The sequence below is a fragment of the Anolis carolinensis genome, chromosome 6, assembly GCF_035594765.1.
Source record: "Anolis carolinensis isolate JA03-04 chromosome 6, rAnoCar3.1.pri, whole genome shotgun sequence".
In the NCBI taxonomy this organism is placed as follows: Eukaryota; Metazoa; Chordata; class Lepidosauria; order Squamata; family Dactyloidae; genus Anolis; species Anolis carolinensis.
This window is the reverse complement of record NC_085846.1, coordinates 108,383,446-108,411,157: the sequence shown is the minus strand read 5'-3', so window position 1 is coordinate 108,411,157 and position 27,712 is coordinate 108,383,446. Positions and strand designations below refer to the sequence as shown.

General features: G+C 39.2%; 1 protein-coding gene across 2 annotated transcripts in view; it reads left to right on the top strand.

Moving 5' to 3' along the window:
* dnajb6 (DnaJ heat shock protein family (Hsp40) member B6) overlaps positions 1 to 25,631 on the top strand; it is a 60,874-nt gene extending 35,243 nt beyond the window's left edge. For both annotated transcript variants that reach the window (XM_008112289.3, XM_003221931.4), the window contains exons 9-10: positions 19,259 to 19,453; positions 24,015 to 25,631. In XM_008112289.3, coding sequence (XP_008110496.1) covers positions 19,259 to 19,453; positions 24,015 to 24,097 — 278 coding nt within the window. In that variant the 3' untranslated portion in view covers positions 24,098 to 25,631. The remainder of the gene's footprint in view (positions 1 to 19,258; positions 19,454 to 24,014) is intronic.
* The last annotated feature ends 2,081 nt before the right edge of the window (positions 25,632 to 27,712 follow it).

Below are 27,712 nucleotides of genomic sequence, written 5' to 3'. Positions count from 1 at the left end.
TTCAAAGCTTGATAAATGGTTATGTAGGTGTGTATCTGAGGTGCAGTGTACAGTATTCAACTTGTGCCCTCATGGTGATGTGAAATGAGACAGTGATAAAAGATTCTGATTTAATTGAAAGGATTTATTGCTGGGTGCTGTGTCAAAGCTTTGATCTAATGTCCTGCAGGGTTTGTGTTCTTGTGTGCATTAATGCATATGCACAACTCAGTATTTTGAGGCATAAAAAGCCAAATTCTGTATTCATTTGCATGACCTCTATGTATTTTTGCAAAACATTTAAGGGAATAGATCTACATATGGAAGGCATTGAACTTGCAAGCCTAGCTTAATGAAAATCCTAGTTAATGTTGTACTCCGTATTTGTCATTTACATTCAAACCTATCTTCACAACCATAAAGACAAGAAATCTAGATTTCTCAAAGCAAGAAACAAACTTGATTCTCAGGTGGCTAAATTTTAAACTTTACAGCCATGGGTTTTCTATGCTGGATTAAATGACTGTTTGTTTTTGTGTGTAACTTGATTAAGATGCTTAGTTACATTGATTGGTTTCTGTTCCTACGTAGTAAAAATATTGCTTTGTAGTAAACCAATGTGTGGATATTGTAAGATGTATGGTTTTGTGATTTTCCTTGAATAGTGCTGCCACAGATCCCAAAGTTTAGGAGTTTATGCTAAAGTTTGTGTTTTCCTTTGAACAGCTGGTTCCCAGAGCTTTTTGTATATAGGACAGGGAACTGCTTTTTCAGGAAACCTTTTCATGGAACCTTTTAGTCTTCTGAATGCACTCTTTACATTTTATCATGAAGAGGCCATTATAACTTACCCATGTAGCATAGCAGGAAAAATCCATTTGTTCTGTAACTAAGGAAGTACAAATTTGCCTTTAACAAACAAAGGCCATTTTGATTAATAATTTAGCCATTCAATCGTTCAAGTATATAGCATACAGAGTACTAGTTCACAAATGTATATTAATCTTCATGGACACTTGGTGTATTACTAATGCGTCAGTGGCCTTGAGACAAAATCTTTTAAAATGTAATCTTGAGTGGTGACTTGGCAAAGATCATCACTGCTTGAGGGGAGAGGCTTTGTATAATACGTTTTTCCTGTGTTTGTCTCAGGCCAACTTATTCCACCCGATCTTTTTGTTTTTATTTGAAGAGAATGCCTGACACAGACAGTTGTCCCTTTGTGGTGCTTTTTTTGTCACAGTGGTGGTTCAGGAAACAAAATGCTGTTTCTTGCAATGTTTAATAGGAGCTACTGCAAATGCTTGACATAATGGCATCGTTGTAGTTTACATCATTGCTTTCTTGAGTAGTTATTTTCATTATCTTTAGTTTGTACTGCTATCCATTCTTATACATAAAATATAAGAAGTAGATTTATTTTGCATGAGAAAGACTGCATTTCATCTGGCTTCTGTGGCAAAGCTAAATTGTGTCCTTTACATATGCAATGTCAAGTCCCCCAGCTTAGTTTTGCTCATGAAGAGATCTTGCTTGTTACTGATAGAACTCCTTATAACCAATAGAGTGCTAATATCTTTATATTTGCTCTTTTGTCAGTGAGTTATTGTAGGAAAAGGGAGATTATATTTTAATTTTATGATTTGTTTAAGTTTTAGATTTATGATGGATAATGAGCTGGGGATGTAGAATAATTTTTCATTCTTTGCTATATGTTGAGGGTGTATAGGGCAGGATGCAGTCTTAAATCTATCTGTTTCCTTCTTGCTGTGAATGTCATTTCTAAAGTTGAATTGAAGTTTATCTTACAAGGTGCCTTTCTCCATAATGTTGTGCATTGGGATTCTAACTGTGGTCACATGAATGGCCTTGTGTGACTCGGACCACTGCTTCATTCAACTTAGTAGTTTTTATTCTGATTGGCTTTCCAGTGTCATCTGCAGATATGCCCTCCCTCCCCACAGCTATTATATATATTCAATTATATATATATAAGTGCTGTATTTCTGGATTACTTTTCTCACACACATCCCATAAACTCTAAAACGTGCTACAGTAGACTGATAAGCCTTCTGGAACAGGTTTTTGGTATCCATCAGGGTTCAGCCTCATGGCTATAATGAGAAGAAAATCCCTTAACAAACTTCTGAGAGCAGTGGAATCTTGTAAAAGTGTACCTGGTCAGATCCTGGCCAACATTAGAAAATGTATTAAAATGGCTGTGCATGTTGACAGTAAGAAACTCAAGGCGCAATTGACTGGGTAATTGCCTTTACTAGAAGAAAAGGTGAATCTGTGATGTGTTCCAGATGTGAGAAAGGAGCAAGACTTTGTGGCATTCCATAGCAGCTGAAATAAGGTCCATGATATGGGGCATTTGATAATAGACACAGAAATCAAGTCCAGTTTATATATATTTTGGTTTAAGGTATCCCTAAGAACATTTGACTTAACTTTTGAATGCCGTTTCATTACACAGTGAGCACATTCACAAATGTACACTAATCACTCAAATGTAGAACTTGTAGATCAGCATTTTGTGAAACCTACATCAGCTGAGTTTCTTGTTTTTACCCCACGCCTTCTGACTGTCAAATTGTCTTCCACAAAATTATGTTCCATCTCGGATATAGCTACTAACCAAATATCTGTGAAAATTGCTGAGTAAGACTCTCTGCTGTTTGAGAAGTTTATTTCAATGTGCTTTTATGATGAGGTGTTGCTTTAAGATTGTGTTGACTAAATTTTTAAGTATCAGAAGCCTTGTAGAAATTATTTTTCCAGTTAAGTCACCTTACCCTTAGGATAAAAATAAAAACTCTAATATGTCTCTAGAAACTTAGCTAGAGACATATTAGAGTCTGTTTCATACTTAAAAGGGCAGACAAACGTGTTTTCAGTTGTGTGTCCTCCCTGGAAAGTTTGCATAAGATTGGATCCATGGTAACACTGTTTTTCTTCCATAAGTCACTGCTGGTAGATGCACAAATACATCTATGCAAGCATATAACTTCTGTTGTGTCAGCTTTGGAAAAGTCCATGCACATTTGATTTTTGATACGAATTCAGCACTAAACTGTCAAGTCACTTGGCCCTGGATGGAGATCAAAGTTTGTTGTTGGGTGTGGTAGTGAAAATTCCCTTAATCGTTGTCTCCAATACTTCAGGTTTGGGCCTGTTAATGGCTAGCAGCCAGAATTAAGAGTTTGAACAGACAGTTTGTTTAAAGCAGCTGACAATATAGGTTACAGTTTGCTAACTAGACAGCTTCATAGGTCAAGGAAGGTAGCATGAGGCCATTTCTAACAGTGTAGCTGACTTGAATGCAAAAGGCACGTTGCCAGACGACTCCGGAAATGTGGGTGGCACCAAACAATTAATCAATCAATCACTGCAGAATATGCATGACTTACTGTGATGGACATGGAAGCCCATTAGTGATAACAATCATCCTGTTACTGTTACTCTTATGCTAGTGCCTAAATACTTCCTTACAAAAAGCAGGAAGAATGTGTTCTTTCATCACAAAATGGAGAGGATTCAGCGTGCCAACATGGCCAAATTCTACTTATCAAGCTTGTATAGGCAGAAATATAGTTCTGAGAAGCAGCAAAGGTGTATAGACTTGCTTCTGTTGGAAACTGTTGAAAATGACTTTATGGAAACTGTCTAAGCAGTAAACGACTTCGTACGTTTTGAACACAAAGAAGTATTTGAAGGTACACATTTGCTTTTCCTTTAATAACTGGATTACACGTGCTCCCCACTCATTCATTCCAATCTGACTTTTCTTCTCAGAGCTTTCTGATATAATCCACATTCTGTGTGACAGATAACCATCTAATCTGACTATAGTCAAACAAAAAAGAGACTTGAATTAAAGTTGATAAGTGTTAAAGTTCTTACATTACTCAATTGATGGCTTAATTGTGTGAAGCAACAATCCAGATACAATGATGATGGAATCTTATCTATAAACATGCAATACCTCCAGGAACCATGGAAAATACCTTAAACTTAGTCTGACCAGTGGCCAATTTAGTCCAGTATCCATTGCTGATAGTCCTGTTCTTAGCATTCTGCCTACAACCAGCCCTCCATATTTGAGGGGCTGACCTTTGCAGATTTGATCATTTGTAGATGTGATTAAAATGTGCTCTCTAGAAATCACTAGATCCTCCAATACAATTCTGTGATCAATGTCCTATGGAATTTGATCACAGGATTGTGTTGGAGACCTAGAGAGATGTTCTCTCAGATTTAAAAAAACCCCACATTTTTTTATATTTCCCCACTTTCACAGGGGTCTTGCAACCATATCCTCAACAAATGGAGAGTGTCTACATTTCACTCATGAGTGCATAGGGTACAAAATGGAAATGCATTTAGCAGAGGGGCTCGACAGTAGGAGCCAATGTATCAGTCTATTTCTGGTATATGTTAATTTACTATGTACATTATTCAATCGCAAACCTGTTCTATATGTTTCATTATTAGATTCAATTTTGCTTTTAAGAAACCCTTCAAAAATATACAGTATCCCCTAATAGAGGCATTTTTACACACAGCCTTCTCTTATGTATACATTTTTTATTGCTGTTTTGGACTTGAAAACTGTTTTTTAAATTTAGCATTAAATTATAAGAAAGTTAATTGGAGTTTCTGATCTCGGTAAAAGATAGCCCAAAGTATAATGCATTGCAGAAGTCCCCCCTTGAGGTTGTCAATGCACACACTACTATCTTTAGGTCCTCTAGATTTAGATAGCTATCACACCCATCTTGCAAATTGCAAAAGGATGTAAAGAATTTGCATCTGTCCATATTTTTGTTTTTCCCTGAGCTTGTGGAATACTTAAGGATATGTATGTAGTTGGAGTGAGTGACCTAGGATAATTGGTGCAAGCTAAGACTTGATGCCTTGTCAGCTGGTGTCTGGGTTAAATTAAAATACTTTTTTTCTAGCTTAGATGACATGCTGTCTGTACATTTTCTGAGAGATCAAGTAAGAGCTCAGTTTTACCACAGATACCTTGTTTTCCCTCAAATTATGATAGCTTTCTGGAAAGAAAACAATTCATTCCCAAGGAAGAAAACAAAGAAACCCTAGAAGATTATATAAAATTATATAACCCCAGATGTATCTTCCTTAGAGTGAAAACACTCTAATAGTTATCTTCACAATGTGCTTTATAATAGCTACCTGTACTTTGTAGGTAATATTATTTACAAATTCAAAGCTTGTTTGTTCATAATAGTAGCTATAAATGTAAAGGCAACCAAGATAATCATTCATGTAGGAGGATGTTTTAAAAATGTTAGTATTGCGGCTAAGAAGCATTTTCAAATTGTTTATGTGAAATCTAAAGCATTAAATAAAGGCTGATAAGTCAGAAATAAAGTAGTGGAAGAGTTGCTCCTGCAGTTAAAGCATGCTCTTGCTAGTTTTCCCTGTTCTTCCCCCAGCAAATTACCACAGTTAAACACATATACGTTAAAATTCTTAGCACATAAAAGCTAAAAATAATCCCTCTTAAAATTTGTGACTAGTTAAATTAAAACAACAGCAACAAATAAAAGCCCTGCACATTATTTTTCTTGAAAAATCATTTTCTTAAATGGCCTTCTGAAATAACATGGCACCTTCCTTATTATCATTCTGCAAGTAGATAAGGAAGGTGCCACTCCAGCCTGGCAAGGGAGTCTCAGAGCCTTGGAGCATCCTCTGAGAAGGACTTCTCCCATGTTCGTCCTAAATGTACCTTTGAGGGTGATGGGACAGAGATGGGATCTCAGGGGATCTCAAAACATGGGTAGGTTTGTATGGGAGAGTACAGTCCTTTAAATAATATAAACCCAAGTCATATATGGCTTTATAGGTAATCACCAGCCCTTTGAATTCTGGCCAGAAATGGCCAGGAAGCCAGTGTTGCAACAACTTCATTGATCACCTGTCTGTTTCCAGACGGAATTGTATGTTCTCTATAGCCAGTCCCAGTTGACAATCTGCTTACGTTTCTTTGGACAAGTTGAAGCTTCTGAACACTTGCCAAAAGCAGCCCTGTGTAGAGTGCATAAGAGTAATCCAAACAAGATACAATGAAGGGATGTGTGCCACAGTGGCTGCCAGGTATCATGTCTCAAGGAATGGGTGCAGTATGAGATAATGTTTCATACATGAGGCAGCTATAAATTGTCAATGCAAGCTTCTAAAAAGATTAGAATACTAAAACATCCTATAAGGTCCTAAGAATTCACACTTAGTGTATTTCCCTAGAAAGAGCATTCCTTAAAAATGGCGTAGTCAGACTGCCTGCTCAGCTGATTTCATAAGCACAAGAGTTCAATGTACGGGCAGGTATATGTGGTAGGGGTGATCCTTCAGATAGATGAATGTTGAATATATCTTCCACCCCTGGGGAGGAACAAATACTCATTGAATACAAGGTTGTGAAGCATGCTAGGGTTAAGGAAGTATATGCTGTTAAAAACCAAGCTGCTTCCTTTTCTGCCATTCAGGGAATGTGTCAAACGGTGTGTCATTATTTGAAGTGGAGGTGGGGAACATTTTAAATTGAAGTTCACTTTCCAGATGATGTGGCTGGAAGCTCCAGGTTCAGTGAGTTGAACCAAATGCAAATGGAGGCACCAACTCTATTGATGTACATCTATAAACCTTTCAGTGAGGAGTGGGCATAGAAAGAGAAACTGGCATGTTACAGGGGTAGGCCTTGTCTTCTGGTTTTGGTCAATAGGCTGGATATTGCTTTATCTTTTTGTAGTTCTATAGACATCAATTTGAACTGGATCTGTGAGTTCTGTTTTTCATAGTCTTTGCCAGATGCTGGCAAGGCTTGTTATAGTGATAAAAGGAATCAAAAGGATTGATACTGTTTCTCTCACTTAAATTTTTCCTTTTGTGCTGTAAACATTTTCAGTTTTGAAAGGGCTCAGTGCCGTTTTCCCACCTTGTATTTCTCCCCCCTCCCGTTTGAGTATGATCTTATCTGTGTTTTCTTGAGAAACCAATCTTTCTTCTAAAATAATTGAAGAATTTCTGTTGCACAATACAAATGGTACTTGTGGCCTTGATGTTTCAACATAGGTGTTTTTGGAATTTGCATGAGCTTTTGCAAAACTACGAATTCCTAACCACTAGACTTTGCAATCTGCAGAGTAAACATAGAAAACATGTTTGGGCACCTTGGCATGGCACTGAGTACTCCTTTGAGTGCCAAATACCAATAATGCAAACAATTAAACATAACACAGAGATTCACATAAAAGGCAGTGTTTCTCAGACCGGCTTACTGCTGATAACAGGGAGCATTTATACCATACATTCCAAGTGTTCAAAGCCTTTTGTAAACATCATCCCTCTAGTAATCCTGCAACAGATGGCAGGCCACATTGTCATTGCCATTTTACAAATGGGCGAGCAGAAAATGAGAGATCAGTGGATTTCTTATGGCTTGTGCATTGAGCATGTAGGTGTAGAAAAATCTGGCTTGCAGATTTTGCTCTGAATAGTACCAGATTCCCATTTTGGGAAAGGTTGCTGATCCTACACTTTTGCTCAGGCAACTACTGCTGGCTGAAGTACAATCATAATTGCCTGAACTAAAGTGTAGGGTCAGCAAGCTGTTGGTGTCATGTCCTACCTGATCAATTGATATCCTATTTATTATACTCTTGACATACCGAGTGTGGAGGGACCCCCTGCATGAATGTTGAGATATTCAATTTGTTTGGTTATGACTTTTTTGTTTTACTACTCAGAGGAGTAGTTGCCATTTTGTGGCCTCCCAGCTGTTTTGGGCTTCAGCTCCCAGAAATCAATACCAGCAATCAGTAATGGTGAAGGATGCTGCGTGTTTGTAGTCCGAAACATTTGGAGAGATGGAGGTTAAAAACCACTGACTTAGATGTTCACTGCTTTGTCACAAGACTGAGGAATCTGTTCTCATTATATGTCTTGGCAGAAAGAAAGTTAATTGGAGCTCAGGCAACTGCTGTGTGCCAAGGCTTGTGAGGTGGGGTGAGGACAAGGGAAGGCAGATAAACATATTACGACTCTAACCCCATTGAGTGGCTCATCAGGGCTGTGCAGAGATGTTCTGGACAGTGCCTTTTTAAGTGTCTAAAGTGCAAGGACATTTTTTGGTCTTGGTCCAGTAGGGAGGTTCCTACCTAACCTTACCGTGGTCCATTCCTTACCACACCAGGCACCTTCTGGATCCCTAAACTAGGATTCTCAGAGGTTTTCTACAGTCATAGCCTGGTAGAGTATACAGCTGACACATGGTGAGAGAATAGAGTACAAGGCTACATTCTATACAGGTCATGCACCATGACATTAGATAGTACAGAGCCTCAAGAATACATTAATTCCTAAATTGACAGACTCTATACTTTGTTTCCTTTGTGTTGTTGCAATCATTTCAGCATCTGAAAAAAACTGCGTTAAGATAGACGAATTGAAACAAAACTTGCTGTGTTCAGACAGTGACCTTTGACATGTGAAGGACAAACTGGAGGATTCTTCAACAGACAAACAAAAGCTCTTCAGAAACAATGAAGGGGTATCGCCATTGTTCCTGCAGTGCTTTTGTTTGACTGTTGAAGAATCCTTTGCAGTTTGCCAGGGTTATCTTGGTTTTAAAAATAGTTTGAGGTGTAGCCTTGCCAGATGAAACCTTCTAAAAATAGAGGTCTATAACAGAGTGCTACAGGAGAATGATCAGAAAGGCCATCCTACGGAGAGCTGAAATGTTGGGTATTAAAGGGGCAACTCTTACTAAAATCTTACTAAAATCTACAAAACAACAATACCAATTCAAAATAACCCCACTTGCCTAGTTTCCAACAAACATCACAACCTCTGAGGATGCCTGCCTGTGAAACATCAGGAGAGAATGCTTCTGGAACATGGCCATACAGCCCGGAAAACCTGCAGCAACCAAACAATACCATTATTAGGTCAACCAAGCATACATCATGCATGCTTTCAAAGCTCCACTGGCTTCTTCATCAGGCAACGGGCTTGAAAATCATATAGGAGAAGAAGAAAAAATAACATGTCATAGACCTACATTTTGCTGAGATGTTGCTTTTGTCAGTGTCAGTTAAGATCAGGGGTCCCCAAACTTTTTAAACAGTGGGCCAGTTCACAATCCTTCTGACCGTTGGAGGGCCGGTCTATAGTTGGCCACCAAGCAATAATAATAATAATAACAACAACAACAAAAGGGTTGGAAGAGACACTTTGGGCCATTGAGTCCAACCCCCTTCTGCCTTTGTGCACCGAAAGCACAAGCAAAGCACCCCTGACAGATGGCCACCCAGCCTCAATGTTAATAATTACTACTACTACTACTACTACTACTACTACTACTAATAATAATAATAATAATAATAATAATAATAATAATAATAAGGGTTGGAAGAGAACCTTAGGGCCATTTAGTCCAACCCCCTTCTGCCTTTGTGCACCAAAAGCACAAGCAAAGAACCCCTGACAGATGGCCACCCAGCCTCAATGTTAATGTTAATAATAATAATAATCATCATCATCACCATATAAAGAGGGTTGGAAGAGACCCCTTGGGCCATTTAGTCCAATCCCCTTCTGCCTTTGCGCACCAAAAGCACAAGCAAAGCACCCCTAACAGATGGCCACTCAGCCTCAATGTTAATAATAATAATAATAATAATAACAATAATAATAATAATAATAATAATAATAAGGGTTGGAAGAGAAGAAGAGACCCCTTGGGTCATTTAGCCCAACCCCCTTCTGCCCTTGTGCCGTGGGGGCCGGATAAATGGCTTCGATGGGCCGCATCTGGCCCCCGGGCCTTAGTTTGGGGACCCCTGGTTAAGATGGTCTGAAAGGATATCTATGCAGGCGGAGGCCACTCCTCTTTGGCTGGCTCTGGGAGATTTATTGTTGCCATGAACTGGTACCTAGTTTTTGTAACTATGACCTACTGCTCCTCATTAACTGTTGTACTATAATAATGATATAGTCCTATAATAATAGTAATTAATCAAAGCAATTTTTAGAATCACTCTTTCAAAACCACATTTCTCATGAGGAGTGAAACACTATGGGAAGAATGGGAATTTCCCAGTTTATCTTCCCAGTGTTGCGCAGGCATATTTGGAACACAGTGAACTTACATAAAAATAGATTAGAAGTCACAGAGAAGGAAGAGTGAGGTCAACAAGATTTGTCATGCCAGGAAATAATTGCCCCAAAGTATCAACTATTCCCATCTGGCACAGAGACTAATGCATTTTTTCATCTTGCTTGGCCCCTTAACCATCCACAATTTTCTTGGTTGCGTGTCTCACCTTTATTTCTCTTATCACATGATGTTGTTCTTTTGTTGTCTGCATGCTGTCTTCGGATTATCACTGGCATCTATCATCCAGTCTGACATTTCCCCAGCCCTTATTTCAGAGTTCTTGAACCCTACAAACAAGCAAAAATGGGACCTGGCAGCCTGGAACTCTTTGGGTGACTTTTGATCATTTCAACACAACTTTTTAATTTATTATGCAAATAAACAGTTGGGACATAATGGAAGGGATACAACAACCTAAGTAATCAATTAAAAATGAAAATAAAATTAAACTTTAGATAGCATTGAAAGTTAGTATGTTAGATCTTTGACATCTTCAGTAAGTAATATGAATATTTTTCATCTAATGAACATAGAATTTAAGAGTTTTAATTACTGTGTAGAAATGCAAATGGGAATAGAATGAGTTGCAGTTACTGTAAGTATCTGGAAAACGTATAAAAAGGTATTGGAGTGCTGAACTTTAAAAAAAAAGACAGAAATCCCAGGTGTGATGGATACATAAATTGGAAACACAACCCACACATCTCTCTTTTGTGTCCACAATCATGCTTAGTTTGTATTGGTATCACTTGTCAACACTCCAATGGAATTAGGCTTCTTTAAACTTGTGTGTGTGTGTGTGTGTGTGTTGCCTACTAACCTGTTTGTGTGTTTTAAAAATGCTGTGAAATTCAAGTAATCTGATTATTTACATCACAACCCCATGTATTTCATAGTACTTTTGTAGACAAGGAGTACTCAAAGGTAGTTTATGAGTTCCCTTTTCTGATATATAGCCTACAATCCCTGTACCCTATATAAATTTAGTACCCTTTGCGCTGTGGCTTATATCTGTAACTCAAAATGGTTTCTTTTTTCCAATCATGATCTCTCACAGAGCCCTTAGGAACCTCTCATGAAACCCTAGTATAAACTCAAGAAACTTGTTTACATGTTATATATAATAATTAAGGCAGCAGCTCAATAGGGCTTCTGATGAAGCATATTTACAATTATGCACTAAATTTGCATCCCAGCCCGCTTCCCTGGCTTTTAAAAATACAGTTTAAATGGCACTGACTCAGCAGCTGCTCTCTCATTCCATAACTGATTACTGGATGATTTCATCCTCCTGTCAGCATGTTTTTGTTAGGAAATTGTAAAATGATGATTTTTCACAGAATCTTAAATGCTGGAATGCTATTTGGTTAGCATGACATATGTAGACTGACGTGCTTGTAAAAATAATACCATGAATTATAGCGATTTATTGGCAGTGGAGCTTTCTTTTTTAAAAAAGGAAATGGATTTTTATAACTTTGCCTTATTTGGGCTTGCAGCAAGTTGTGAGTTTTCTTGGAATTTCAAACATTAGCTAGAGAGAAATAGTAATATTCAGAAGTGTTCGAACAAACAATGCAGCTGGCTGTATTATAGACTCTACGGGTAGTCTTACATTGAAAACTGAGAGTAGCTGGAGGTGGAGGGGGCAAACAATAATGTGAAGCAAAGAGGCAAAAGATTTCTTGTAGAGAAAAAGGTTGCTTTCTCTGCTCTGGTCTTAAGGCTGACAGTTTTTGTCAAAACCCTTCCCTGTCATTTTCTTTCTGTCGCACCTGAAGCTGGGACCACTGATATGAGTGGAAATAAAACAGAAAAAGCAAAACCAGAATATCTGGGAACGAAACCAAGCCAGGGTCTACTTTGGTTGGCATGCATCAGCAAGGTTTAAGATTTGGCAATCTTATCTGTTCTGGATCTTGCCCATCCTACATTTATAGCATATCCAGGATTTTTATAATTTGTGTTCATGAAAGATACTGAAAAGGAAATCCCGCAACACACAGTCCTTAAAGTCTATCCCTCATTCAGCCAAAAGCAATGCTGAAGCATAACATTTGGGAACGGCTGTTTATGGGACTGACTACTGCTTTAGCACTTAACGTAAGAAGTAGGTTTCCCCCAATTACCTCCCATCTTAATAAACACTGTGTGCTCCTAAATCCCTAACTATATTTAAACAGCTGATCACATCCCATGATTTAGGAATGCATGTTGCTATAGTTGGCTCCAAAAATGAGGCCCATGGCACAGAACATCATGATTTGGAGGCACAGACTGTGTCTTAGTACAGGCTGTGACCTACATAAACTGTGGGCAAGAACGTGGAAGCATTGGCAGTTTTTAATACTTGGAGCTTTGGCTTCTTGTTATGTAGTAGCTTTCATTTAACATGATTCTCTATGCTTAGATGTGTGTTTCCTCTGTGGATATTTTTCATACTTGTGACCATTCTGTCCAGTGTTTTCCTTCTCTGATGGTCACTTGTTCTGAATTATTGCTGGAAGCAAATCTTCTCTAGCCCATAGGTTTCAGTCATGCCATTTTTTCTGAGTTACATCCATTAGTTTGACAAAGCTATGTTGGTTGTGGGCCATAATATGACAGTTTCTATTGGACTAACATGAAGCATGCTACTAGCTGAAGGCTAATCAGTTCCCGAATATGTCAATTCATTGTACCTTATCTTGGATTTTATGGAGGAGAAACAGGATCATTAGCTAAACTATAGCTGGGAATGTTGCAGTGAGGTGTGTGAAAAGTGTTTTGCGGGAAGTGGTATTAGCTATCTTTTTATTGATTTGTACTTCTGGTGAAGTCCGTGGCATAGGTTCACAAAATCCAGCATATGCATTTGAAAGTCCATTTTCAAAACATCACAGCAGGTTTTTTCAGTTGTACTGATATCTGCTGTGAAGTCTTAATGTAGCAATGAGGGAAACAACAGAGCAGTCAGGACTGGTTTTGTAAATTGAAAGCATTGTAAGTTACCTGTATGGTAGCATTTCTACATTAGTCCTGTATTCTTGAAAATCAAAATAACTGCTGTACTCCTGCCTTTGAAATGATAACACATCAAACATGCTTTTTATACAAATGAAAGTAGATCTGTTTCCCATTGGGTGCACATTAATTTTGAAACCATAACCCAGTGTAGACTAAGCAACCACGCCTTTCACACACACATTACCACCAGCCATTGAGGTGCAGCCTCAGGTCAAGGTGTGGTTGAGGAAGCTGTGTGCCACCTTGTGAAAATGTCAAACCCTCCACACACACCCCTGATGATCTCTTGCTTCCGTCATGACTTATGCGGGAATAGGTTTATTGCTGTTTCACCCTAAGATTTGCAAGCTCAGTCCTGCTTTGCCAAAGTACACCCTCTTTCTTAACTTGGGAAATGCCTTGTGAGAAGCTTGAAGCAAACGTAGTTCTAAAATTCATTATTTTAGTGACACCAAACTACACGAAGCTACCGCTCTCCGAGTAATGTTGACGGGAACTCTGTTTTGAAAGTCAGTTCCTGCCTGTGCTAAAAATAATCCAGGGAGTGTGAGCTTGGCAGTTGGATAATATCTTCTCTGTAAGCCGTTAGTATACACACAGAGAAATAAGTAGCATCTGTTTTGTGAAATGGATTCCAGACTTGATCCTGTACGATGTTGATTACATCAGGCTTATGTCCAAAGAGGCATAGGATACCATTAGCATACTGCAGTATTTGTGCATTAAAACCAAACATACACATCAAGATTTCCTCGTTTTGTGGCTTGCTTCCATTTAGAAAGGGAAGTCTGTTCTCTATCATGCCAAGCATGCACAGTTTTTATAGCCTTAACATCCATAGTAAACATTTTACAGATACAGACTGTAAGAGATACATTTACCCAAGACAACTTTATTGGCTTATATGTGTTAACTACAGACTTGATCCACTTTGGTGTCATCATTTGAGAAGTATTAGCACTTGGATAGAACATGAGGATAGCATATGCTCCTTGGAGCAAGAGGCATCTAGTCCCACATTCTTTGTCTTCAGCAATGATATGAAACAAATCAGAAGTGGAGCTGATGACAGTTGTTTCATTTGTCTAGTAGCCTTTCTCAATATCAAGAAGCCACAGGTGCATAATGTGGAGATTTCATATGACCATAAACTGTAGTGTCCACTGATAGATCTATGATAGATGAAGTCCTTTCTTCATGCCATCCACCATGGGGCCATTGATGGCAATGTTGGTGCTGAAACAGCCCTCTTAACATATACCTGTTTTGATTGCCCTTCGAGGACACACTTTATTACAAAATAAAGATAGGTTGCTAACTGCCTTTTGGGCTTTCAAAAGTATATAAAGTAGAATTTATGTGTACACAGTTTTGCTTATGAGAGTGGAGGATTCCCAATAGTATTGAAAGTGGCATCCTCAGCAATTGTACTGCCGTGTCAACACTCCTTTTATCCTTTTATTAGACATACCTTAAAAAAACCCCTATGTTCCTATTAAAGTGTTGAAAGATGGCTTCACTGTTGGTCTTTCTCATTGTACACTACTGCTCTCTACCGGCTGGAATATATATTTCATTTTTAAAAACCCTCTTCTGCACATACACACACATTATGCCTACTTCTCAAGATAAGAGGATTGTGTTCAAACAGAATAACATAAGGAGATTTGGATTTTGCGCTTGTGTGTTTGCTTTTCATGCTGCAATGGAATAGAACACCAAGCTAATTCACATTCTTGTGATTCTACAAAATATTACAATTCACTTCGGTGATTTAGGCTGCTTCATAAAATATGAATTAAAAACTTAAGGGCACACCTTTGGTAGCACTAACTTTTGTTTAATATAAATTTCAGTAAATTATCCTGAGTAAAATACCTTGCAAATGCTTCTGCAGCTCTGGCCCTCAGGCAGCATTAGGCATCTAGGCATTAAGAGAAAGATGACGGCTGTGTTGCTCTGTCCCTCTTCAGCTTAGTTGGCTGCTCCTCCTGGGGATGGGTACAAAAAGTGCAGTATTGGTGTCATCTTCACTTAGAGCAGATTTCCCTCCAGCTGTATTGGACTGCAAATCTCATCATCTCTGACCAGCCTGGCTATTACTCTTGCTTAGGGATGACAACACACAGAAAATGCATGAGGTTGGAGAAATCTGACATAATCTAGTGTTCCAGCGCCATTGGGAATAGAATAAGGTTTGGTTTCTTTCTCCATGAAACACGGATCCTGCGACTATTCCAGTTCCACACTTTATACAATAGGAATAACCATATCTTTGTACAATTTTTGGTCACACATTTGTCATTGCTAGTTGCTGTCAAATTAGCTTCAGTTAATGGTAACCCTATAAATAAGAGACCTCCATGATATCCTGCAATCAGCAGCCTTGAATCTGGCACACTTAGGGTTATGATTTCTTTAAGTCTACATCCACCTATAATGTACTCCTTTTTCTTTTGCCTCAAACATTTGTCTTTTCTAATGAGTAATGCTGTCTTATGATACAGTCAAATTATAACAACTCTCCTTGAAAGAGTTCAGACTTGGTTTGTCCTAGGACCTGTTTTTAGAATCTAAAATTGGCTAGCATGGTATATAGAAGCAACAGTTCCCTGCCAGAATGATCTTTGCACCTATCTTGCTTAATTTTCTAAGCAAGCGGAAATCCCCTGAATTCCCACTTTTGTTTAGGATTACAGCACAATGACTTGACCGATCATGATGGGCTTACATTGCAACACATTGTAATCCACAAACTAATAAAGAATGACATTTATTGTGTATTTTCTTTCTTTAAGACAAGGACTTCTTGAACCATCTAAACAACTAACGTAAATATTTCTTGGTCAAGTCAGTGAATTAATATATAAACCGATTGCATCAATAGTCAATCAAATTAACAGAAAAAAATGTCAAAGCAGTATACAAAACCCATAAAAATACCAAAATTGTTAAAATTAAAAGATTTTAACATTTAAAGACAAAAGTTCACAATACAAATTTCAGACTAGGCAACACAGTCAGGGAAAACCTAAGAGGTGAGTCTTTAAAGGGATTTTTATAGGGTTTTCCTAGGCAAAAAACAGTAAGAAGTTGTTTTGCGAATTCCTTCCTCTGAAAGCTAGCATGTAGCACCTGGTCTTCATTAGTGGTTTCCCGTCGAGGCATGAACACCAGGACTGACCCTGCTTAACTTCCAAAATCAGACAGGATCTGGCACCTTTAGCATACTGGCCATAATGCCTAGATTTTCTGTGAGTGGAAGTCTAAACTATCTGGAGGCCAAAGATTAAGAAACACTCTCATAAATTAAGGTTGAGAAAGAAATAGCAGATCAAGTTGTTCCATCCTAGGAAACTAAAAGGGAGAATTTTCTCACAGTGACCTTCGCCTTTGCTCCTTTTTAGGAAGTCTTGGGCAGCGGAGCAAGAAATACAAGCCATTCTTAAAATTCATTTGAGCCCCGTGTTCATGTTTTGTACTGTGGAAAAATTCTCTTGGAAAGGGCCCCATTGTCTCTGGTCATCCTTGTTTAGTGGATGTATTATTTCCATAACTAACAAACAGGGTGAAGGAAGGTGGCTTAATGATTCAAGCTATATCTCAGATCCTGAACATAGTTTTGAGCTAGCATGCACCAATTTTGCATATCAGTGCTTTAAGATGCCATCTCTCCTCATGCTGTGGTGTGAATGTATTCTAGAAGGCTTTCTATAGGTAGTAGTACTATGGACTCCTCATCCCATTGAGCTGCCTCTTAATGCCGGTTCACAGTGCTCTTCCCTGCAATACTTCCCAGTCATGAATTGTGTTAAGTCTTCTTGTCATTCTAACCAACTCATGCATGAACCAATTGGGAAAACATGCACAGAATGAGCACCACCTTGGATGACACCATGCTTAATAACTATCCATTAAACATAATTAACAATGTGTAAGAAGTTCCAATGCCTCTTTCATTTTCTTTTGATGTTTATCTCTTGGTAAAGTTTTATAGGATTCACACATAAAAACTAGAGTTGTCATTCAAGTGGAGGCACTTGTGTTCAGGGCAATCTTCATGTTCTTTAATCTTATGGCTTGTCCCTTGCTAATTTTATACCTAATAGTAGTAACCTCTTGAGTTTATTTTGTTTATAATTCGTGGTGTCCTGCTATCTTGGAGCTATGGGAAAATTTAGGCCCAATTATTTATTTGATGTTTGGCATCTCACACAAGGGAAATTTCTGGTTGGATCTTGAAATATATAAGCCCCATCTACACTGCTATATAATGCAGTTTCAAACTGCATTATATGGTCAGTGTAGACTCATATAATGCTGTTCAGTACAGTTAAAACATGAGTTTCCCTCAAAGCCATTTTGCAACCCCCCTAACCCTCAGGGTTTTGGAAAACTTACCCATTATCTTCCTCTGAGATCTGTTAAAGGCCCTTGAAACTTGGGTTGTTGCTTACTCCTGGATATGTGTCCACTGAACACAGAAGCTCTTCAAATTTGCATTCAGACATGAATTTGGTGAGTTTATGTAATTCTCTTTGTTGATATCAATCTTAATGGCATCTTTAAAATTGGAACTTGGTTAAGAAAGGAGTGCAGGAGTGCTTTTATTTGCTTTTGTTCTTCAGATTTTTGCACTCCTTCACAGAAGGAACTTTGAACACACCTATTAGAAATCTGGTTTTTATCATGCCTGCATGAATAATCATTTTTCACTTCTGCTCTCAAAGTTGCTTGCCTCTGCTAGTTTACTGAATGACAGGAATGTACTGAGATAGCAGTTATTTCAGGATTTCAGTCTTACTCATCACTTTGGGTGCGATATCCTCATTTAGAGGGCTACTGCCTCCCACCAGTTTTTATGTTCCTGCAGTGCACAATCACATCTTGTAACTGGTTTTTGGAAGAAAATCAAAAGCATTTTCCTCACTACTAAGTATTGCCTGCACACTTCCTTTATTCTTTGCAACTAAAAATCTGAATATATAGGGATTTATAAATGGAAGCTTATGTTTCCTACATAAAGCATGCAGCATCCAACTTACCATGTTGCCTCATAGAATCATAGAGTTGGGAGAGACCTCATGGGCCAACCAGTCCAACCCCCTGCCAAGAAGCAGGAAAATTGCATTCAGAGCACCCCTGACAGATGGCCATCCAGCCTCTACTTAAAAGCCTCCAAAGAAGGAGCCTCCACCACACTCCGGGCAGAGAGTTCCACTGCTGAAGAGCTCTTACAGTGAGAAAGTTCTTCCTAATGTTCAGGTGGAATCTCCTTTCCTGTAGTTTGAAGCCCTTGTTCCATTGCGTCCTAGTCTCCAGGGCAGCCTCATGACTTGTGTCCAGCAAATCTGGTTTTCCCATTGCATGCTTTCCTTATTAATCTTTACTCTTAACAATCATCATATTTTCTTTTGCACCATAGTTAGCTCTTCAATATTACCAAAGTACTTTTGCTGTCTCCTGTTAATTGCGTTCTTTAGGAGCCTGCAGTTAGCTCAACAATTAAATGACTGATTTGTTGATATGGTTCTTGACATTCAAGACGGTAGGTCAGTTGATCAAATCTTGCTGTGAACTTTGTGTGGCAGAATTTCCCTGAGGAATTCTTGCAGAAACTTGATGCTTCCAGTATATTATTCAGACTGTGGAACATATGAAATGTCATACCTGTTTCTGCTCAAATATGACCTAAATGGAAGAGCAAGCACGCACTTGTATAAATTCCTTGAAAATGGAGGACATGGTAGTTCCTTTATGCAGATTGTGCTGCTTTTGACTTGATTTATATGTAGATTAGTAGCTGTTTTTCTTAGCTCACTATAGTAGGTAGCAATGTAGTTCTGAAGATGTAGTTGTTTGTTGATACAGGAAGACACAGATATGCCCATAAAATGGAGAACCTACTGACATGTTACATATGGAGAAATGGAGAAATCAAGAGCTTAAGTGACTTGCCCAAAACAACAACTAAGATTGGTTTACAGACTTGGTTGCTTCTGACTTTTCACTTTTCCATTGAACGTGAAGCTTGAGTTATCCACTCGTTTCTTTCTTGAATAGTCTGCTTTTTCCCCTCTTCAGGTGTAGCTGACGATGAAGCTTTTGCAGAGGAATGCAGACGCAGAGGACAGAATGCCTTGCCTTTCCAGCCTACTAGTGTCCGCTCTCCAAAGTCCCTGAAGCCTACTGCCTATCCCAAGCATGTCTTCCACTGTAATAGTGATGAGGACGATGACTTGGTTATGACCGGCTGGGAGAGTCCCCATTATTCCTCAGGTGTGCACAAGCGGGTGAATGAGGAGCCAGTAGAAAAGAAGGAACTGGTAAAGAACCAGAAAAATGTCAAAGAGAAGGAGACAGTAGAAAAGAAGGAACTGGTAAAGAACCAGGAAAATGTCAAAGAGAAGGTGACAGTGGTAAAGCAAGCACCAGTAGAAAAAAGAGATACACCAGTTAGCCAAAAGCCTAAGACAAAGAGCCGAATGAGATCATGGTGCTGCGTTCTGATTTGACGCTAGCATTTCGCACGCTTCTCTTTTCTCTCTGCATTTAAACTAGCTTCAGAGTTCTCTGGGGGACTTCACCCTCCCAGCTTCAGAAGCTGTCGGAATAAAATCCATGCCTTATGCCCAAAAGGTCACCAAACCTACTGCAGATTGCAGTACTTTCTTTAATTGATGATGTCTTGCTTCCTTTTCCTTGTTCTGGATTCCATTATTCAAGCAAATTTCTAGTAGCCCCATTGGATTTATTTATTGACCTTGCCCTACTAGCTTAGAGTATTTAGTGCTGAGATCTGATGGAGTCCTCTCCACCAATGCTGACAACATGCCCTTCCATTTTCTTTTGAAAATACCAGCAACTTAGCTGAAGACTGGGAGCAAGCAGCCCACTCCACATTTTTCATTCGTTTCAATCAGTGCCAGATCTAAAGCGTCTAATATGCAGATTAATGCTGCAAAATCCCCTCTCCCTTTGATATCCAATATTAACAAGCACCTTAACATAAATAATCCATTATTTACACTCATTTTTGTTTTACTGGCTGCCCCCATTGAAAAGGCAAGTACAGTAGGTTGCCGATCTGGTTTGTTTCATGTGCATGCTAAAATGGGAAATTGTGGTACTTAGTGCTTGTCTGAATCTGTTTTCTTCATAGTACAACCTAGGATACTTCTTTGAAAACATTTTGTGTGTGTTTTTTAAAAAACACTTTCATATTTCTTACGCCTGGCTTTTATTCCCTGCCTTCTCTGTTTCCACAACTGTTTGAGAAGCTGGAGAAAGTACCAAAATTATTATGTTTCCCAGTTCAGCAAGCAACAATAATTCAAACTGAGCAGAATATGAGGGACATTTCACACATCATTATGGTGCGTGGGAATCTATAAATATAGAGTGGGTTGAATCCAAAAGCAATTTCTTTAATGGAAAGAGAAAAGACTACTTTGATCTAAAGGAAGGTATCTTTGGATCCAACCCACAGTATAAATATAGACAACAGGTATTCCTGAGAAGCCAGACTTGATAAATGCGTTGCATAAAACCAGAAGGTGCTGCAAACAAAACAGCGTTTTGGTGCTTATATGTCTCTATCATAGGAAGGGGAGCATGCATGTCTGGTCTTTCCCTCTCACATAGGACTGAACTGCTATCTCACATGTTCCTCCTTTGATCATTCCTTATCTGCAGTCACTCCTGGCTTCATGCATCTTGTTCGGTCTCTGTGTTTATGGTGTTGTGCAATCTGAGTATTGAAATTTTAATCTGTAGGGAGGGGAGACTGTGTATATACAGAGGTGGAATGAACTTTCACTGCTCCTGCCAGCCCCTGTGACCCAGGGAGGCTAGAGCAAAGGATGGCGATCTTCAAATTTACAAATGCCAAAATAAGTAAGAGGAAACCCATTTAGTTCAAATTAAATTTGAGAGCCCCTTGTGTAAATAGCTGGTCCATAAGTTGTATTGGGTCCTTCAAACTTCTGCCTATTTCCTTCTGGTAGCTCTTTATATTTGTGGAGGCCATCAGTCCTCTAATTCATGCTTTCCTCTTGACTTTTGATACTACACAGACCCAGAACTTGGAAATGGGATATTTGGGGGATACAGCTATCAGGAGCCCCCTGCCAGCATGTGCTTTTTGCTCAGCAACTTAAAAAGTAGTTGTCAAAATTTGCCCCACAGCCTAGTGCACCTCTTTTTTAAACACTAGAGAAATCATTAGAACGTGAGCCAAGAGAGTGCATGTGACAACAGGATAAATGGGAATCACGTCCTTACTATGGCTACGGAGAAACAAGCCGATAGTGTTTATATAACTGTGTTCATATTCTAACAGCAAGGTCATGACAAAGGGATCCCTTAATGTTATAAATTCTGTCTTTTAAAGTAGGAATGAGTAACTTATGGTGCTTTGGGTGTTGTTAGTCACATCAGCCCTGGGCCAGTACAGATATTGGAGAGGGCTGATTTGTGGAGTAAACAAACAAAATCTGGCGGGTCATAAGTTGTCTATTTCCTTTTAAAAGAGCTCACGGGCCATCAACTACGGCTTCAAAAATCTTAATGTTTGATCATTTAGATTCTTGAATCCTTAAGGATTTTGCTTTCTCAGGTAAGTATCACTTTGTATGATAGAGATTACTTTCAGTTAAGAAAGCTACCAATATTTGGAAAAGAAGAATGGATGAAGACAGTGAAGTCAGCTTTTCTGGAGATACTAGTTCTGAAAATGGGGTGAGGACATCTCCCTTACATCCAGAAAAGGCCTGCACAACCTGTGGCCCTTCAGGTGTTTTGGACTTCAGCTCCCAGAATTCCTGAACATTGAACAAGCTGACTAGGGCTTCTAGGAATTGGAGACCCAAACACCTGGAAGGCCACAAGTTGTGCAGGTCTGATCCAGAGATCGGGATTCAATGCCTGGCCTATTCAGGTAAAACACCTGTCAGGAAAGATTTATATAACACTAATAGCCAGTGTTGGCCAAGATGAACTGATGGTCTGATTCCATATGAGGTAGCATTACATATATTCTATCTTCATGGCACAGACCTCCAGTGCTGCTTGCCCAGGTGGGTTCCTCACCCTTCACTGAGACAAATATCAGTGAAGTTTTGCCTTCCTTATGAGGACGAACTTTCACTTCCAGCGGAGCAACTGTTATTACATTGTTATCTCTGCTAGTAGTTTGGGTGACCTACTTTAGAAAGCTCTTGAATCCCGATTATCCTTTTGAACCATGATTTAGAGGTTTTGCTCTATCATTCGATCCCTGGAGCCTCCTAATAGCATCACATCTTATTTAGTGACAGCTGTAGCTGTGATGGCTGACATTCTACCTATGATAAATGTACTACCTTACAAATTGGCTTCCCTTATTGGGTGACTGACAGAATTGGGTGGCTAGAATCCTGAAGGAATGACTTGAACAGCTTCTTTATTTTTTAGGGGACCAAAACTTAAATTATCACTTCCAAAACATAGAAGATTGTTTCACTCTTGAATGCAAGAAAACAAAATGCTTGATGGCATGTAGTAAGGAGTAGCTGTATGCAATCTCTACAGGAAAAAGGAATAACTTTGCAAGTACAGTTGTTTCCCCCAAATGAAGTCTTGGCTTTTGATTGTCACAAAACTGGGTTCAGCTTAAACTGCTATGAATATGCTATAGCACATGAGTTATAGGTTAACCTGACATCCAGTTCAGTCTGGACACATAGTGCTTGGAATGTAATTGCTTAAAAGACTTATACCATGCACTACATTTGCAGCATATATGTACTGTATTATACAATAACAAATACTGTTTAGGACCATTTAAAGGTATCTCACATACAGCTATTTTGTGCACATGCATGTACAGAGAGATGCTTGTGTCTGATGTTTTAGTCATTTTATTGGAAAAGGGGGTAATTCAGAATGGCTTGAAGTAATCCTGGAAATACTTCCTTAACAACTTCAAAGGGATACTTTTTAGGAATCAAAGAGTGTGTGGGTGACCATCTTAAGGGAGCTTTAATAAAACTGGTAGTAACAGTTAAATTGAATTAACCAGAGAAGAGTTTTTAAACAAATGTTTTCAAATTTCCATAAATCATTTGCAGCCGTGCCCTGAACTAGGACCGAGTAGCTCACAGATGAAAGGAGGGAGCAAATCCATGGGTAATAGCTTCTGAGATCCGAGATCTAACAGAAGCAGAAATATGCGTTCTAGGAGTACTCAAAAGCATACAAAGTCCACGTAGCTGAAAATATATTGCACTGACATAGGACAAGACTAAAAAACAGCTACATGCCATGGAGGATCTCTGTGAGCTAGATGTGATATTTAGAGAGCTGTACTCCAAATGGTTGGTAGGACTTTTCTAACAGGAAGGCTAGAAACCTCAATACAGTTAGTAGCTGTAAAGGTCTTGCATTAGTGGCTTCCATGTGGAGAAGCCAATGTGGTATACCAGAAATTGAGAAAAGAATGAATGATAAGGGAGATACTTACATTTGCTTAAAGCAGGCCTCTTCAGCCTGCGGCTCTCCAGCTGTTTAGCCTTCCAACTTCCAGAAGCCCTAGCCCAGGTGTGGGCAAACTTCTTCCCTCCATATGTTTTGGTCTTCAACTCATACAATTCCTAACAGCCTACTAGCTGTGCAATATTCAAGAATTCTGGGAGCTGAAGTCCCAGAACACCTGGAGGGCTGCAGGTTGAAGAGCAGTGCTTAAAGCAACGTGCCTAGGCTTCCTTTGACCTGCCTCACATTAGGAGAATGTGGGATACATCTGCTTTAATGAAGGGGAATCTACTGTATGAACAATGTTTTACAAGCCATGTCTCCTCAGGACACAAAGAAGTCAGCAAGAGGAAGAAGCAGAAGCTGAGAGAGGAGCAGAAGAAGAAGAAGACGGCCAAGACACCCTATTAAAACGGACTCGGATGCCCCAAAACACGATGCCCCGTACCATTTGACCCCTCCCCAGATTCCTGGTGTATATCTTTCGTATAGCTGTTCTCACGTAGCAAGAGAAAGACTCTTGGTTAAAATTACACTGAACTTGCACTATTATGCTTGAGCATCACACAGATTTGCTTATGTTTCTGTAAGACACCCAGTCGGAAGCCTGCTCTGTAGAGATCATTTCCATTGGATTCAGTGGATTTTGAAGTCTGAGTGGGAGTTTAGGATCAGGATGTTCGATACGTCACATAAGTAGATTTCGGGGCTAGAAATGTGTATTTTTGAAGTTCAGAAATTGTAATGTGGAATCTTTTGAACTCTTCCTTTACTAGAGGATCTAGCTACTGTAGTTTAGTGTGTTTCTTCTCAGACTTAATGAAGTTGTAAAGAATGTCTTTAGTTTTTGAAATGACCATTTTGATCGAGGCGTTTTCTGTTGTTTCGGAATAACCTACCTTTAACAGTCATGCATTTCTCATTTAAATGTCTCTCGGAAAAGAGCTCAAAGTTTGGGGAATGCCTGAGCAACTATGACTGATTTTCTCTATTTTCTCTATTGGAAAAGGTTCTTGGATTTTCCTTGGCTAAAAGTAACCTTATTTATGTACTATTGCCCTATAATGGAGTGAGAGAACAAATCCCAATGATCTGCTTTATGAAATTGGTCCTTCTTCGTTCTTTATGATCCCTGGAACACAAATAATGACACCTGCATTGTTGAAATAGCGGACTGCTTCCATTAACGCTAAGGGTCACAATACCAATTTGGCCTCCCAGTTTCACCTTCCTTCTCTTGTCTAACATTTGAAGCTCAAATTGAGTCTTGACTTGCCAGAAATTGCTAAGGCCTTATATTCCTAGATCCGTTCTGCTGTTTTTGTTCATTAGGTATACACAGTATGTGTTGATTCTCGTTTGGGCTAAATCGGGGGATGAAGGCATGTGCATACCTGGAAAAATACGGATTTGAATATAGCAAGATAACTTCATTCCCCTCTACCGAAGCGTTTAATCCGCATGGTACGTAGCTTCAGTTAACCTCATAACTAAATACTAAGTTGGAGCTTTCCATTGCTTTTAACTTTTTCCTAGCATGGTTCCTCTAAGTAAGTTGCCTTCTTGCTGCTAAATCCATGCACTGAAGTTGTCAGCTGCTTTGGTCCTCGTAGTTTTCTTCTTTTTCTTCATCTTTTGCCAATGAATTATGTGGCATTCTCCTTGGCCCTGTTTGAAATCCCAAATTTCCTGGAGAAATCTTTAATCAGGACCTAATATCGCTTAGGTGGGGGAGATGGTAATGTGAGAAGATTTGAGGTACTTATTGGGATTCGTCTTTAATGCTTGTATAATGAAAATGTAATCTGAATGCAAATCATTTGGGTATTTAAAATACAATACGTCTGAAGTAAGGTGCACAGCCATTCTTTCTTTTTGTTACATAAATACCACTGAAGTGTGTCATGCAGTGTTACTAATATTTAAATAAAAGTACCTTCCCTTATTCCTTGGCTTTTTTTAAACCTGAAAAGCACAAAAATGGAACATCAGAATAAACTGTATCAAACTACTTGAAACCTCTGCTTAAACAGGGAATATTTTCATTTCACTGATAATAGTAGGTAGTTTTATGATTCAGAGTCAAGAAAAAAGGATGTTATTTGCAACTGTTGTGGAGGAGATAACAACAAGCATGGGAAGCTACTGTGCGGACAAGAGCAGATAGTTTAAAATGACTATTTTGTTTTCGCTGATGATGAGATGTTCAAAGATTCGGATTCTAACCAAATTTCCTTAAGAATATTTGTGGGAACAGGAAAATTTCACTAGTGTCAAGTCAGAGTTGGATAAATTATGAAAGGGTGGTTTTATCCTACTGTTTAGCCGAAAAGCTTCTCATGGTGGCTGACAAAGAACAATGATAATAAAGTCGCGCTCTCAGAAGTTAAAATGATGTATCCCAAGGGAGAAAGCATGGATCGGGAAAAGGAAAAATAGCAAGTTTAAGCAGAGGTTTTTAAAGTCACAGTTTTTACCACAATCAGGTAACATGTAAACACTATCTAATGCAGGCATGGGCAAATTTGGGTCCTCCAGGTGTTTTGGACTGCAACTCTCACCATTCCTAACAGCCTCAGGCCCTTTCCTTTTCCCCCTCGGCCGCTTAAGCGGCCGAGGGGGAAAAGGAAGGGGCCTGAGGCTGTTAGGAATGGTGGGAGTTGCAGTCCAAAACACCTCGAGGGCCAAAGTTTGCCCATGCCTGATCTAATGGAACAGCTGCAAATTAGATGAGAAGAACCAAAAAGGTAGTGGGACATCTCTTTTCTCCCTCTGCTCTGAAGCCTTATGAATGGCTGCCACATATTATATATAGACTATATAGGCAGACCCTGAGTTACAAACATCTGTCTTAAGCAACTCATAGTTAAGAATGGGGATGAGACACCAGCAAGTGGGAAAAAATCTATCTCTCAAGGGAAATTCACTACTGCAAGAGTTCTTATCATGGGGAAAAAGGGTCTCAACTGAAGCTTTCTCACCAAGCCTTGTTTCCAGAAAAAGCCACATTTATATAAAACAGAATAATATGAATACTTTGCCCAGTGTGGGCAATGTAACACCTGGTCTTGATCACCTGTTACGAGTCCATTTTGGGACCCAGGGGTGCAGGCATTGATGCTGCTACTGCTGGCTTCCATAAACTGCTAGAAAATGGGATCCCCCCTAATAGTATTTATTTACAGTATTTATATTCCGCCCTTCTCACTCCGAAGAGGACTCAGGGCGGATTACAATGAACACATATATGGCAAACATTCAATGCCAACAGACAAACAACATTCAGTTTAGACAGACACAGAGGCATTTAACATCTTTCCAGCTTCACGATTCCGGCCACAGGGGGAGCTGTTGCTTCACCGTCCACTGGTAGCTGTTCTTCCTCATTCTTTTCCTCGTGTTTTGCTGGCAGTTTTATGGTGTTGTAAATTAGTCTCCCGCATAAAGCGTACCTAAATTTTCCCTACTTGATAGATTTAACTGTCTTTCGGGGCTGCATAGGTCAACAGCAAGCCGGGGCTATTTTTTTTAATGGTCGGAGGCTTAACCCGACCCGGGCTTCGAACTCGTGACCTCTCGGTCAGTAGTGATCTATAGCAGCTGGTCACTAGCCAGCTGCGCCACAGCTCGGCCCCTAATCAGAAAACATATGGAGACTTTTAACCATTTATATCTACAATATTTCATCTTTGGAAAACATACGTAACATTCACATTTTTTTCATCGAACAGGTTCAGTATCCATGTGCAAATAGTATTTTACTAGTGTTCTGAACAGCAGAATGTGTTTACATGTGATGTTCTTTTGGATCAGATATACAAAGCAAACAGTGAGGCCCAGCTTGTTTCAAGTGAGCTGTAAAAGACGTTAAAAGCCAATTTACAAATACCTGATGGGAGCCGCAGCACTTCAGGTCAGGGGCTGATGGGAGTTGCAGTCAGCAAGATCTGAGGATAATGGGAATTTCAGTTTGACCAGGTTTTGGACTGATAGGAGATCCAGGTGTAGGGCTCATGGGAGTCCAAC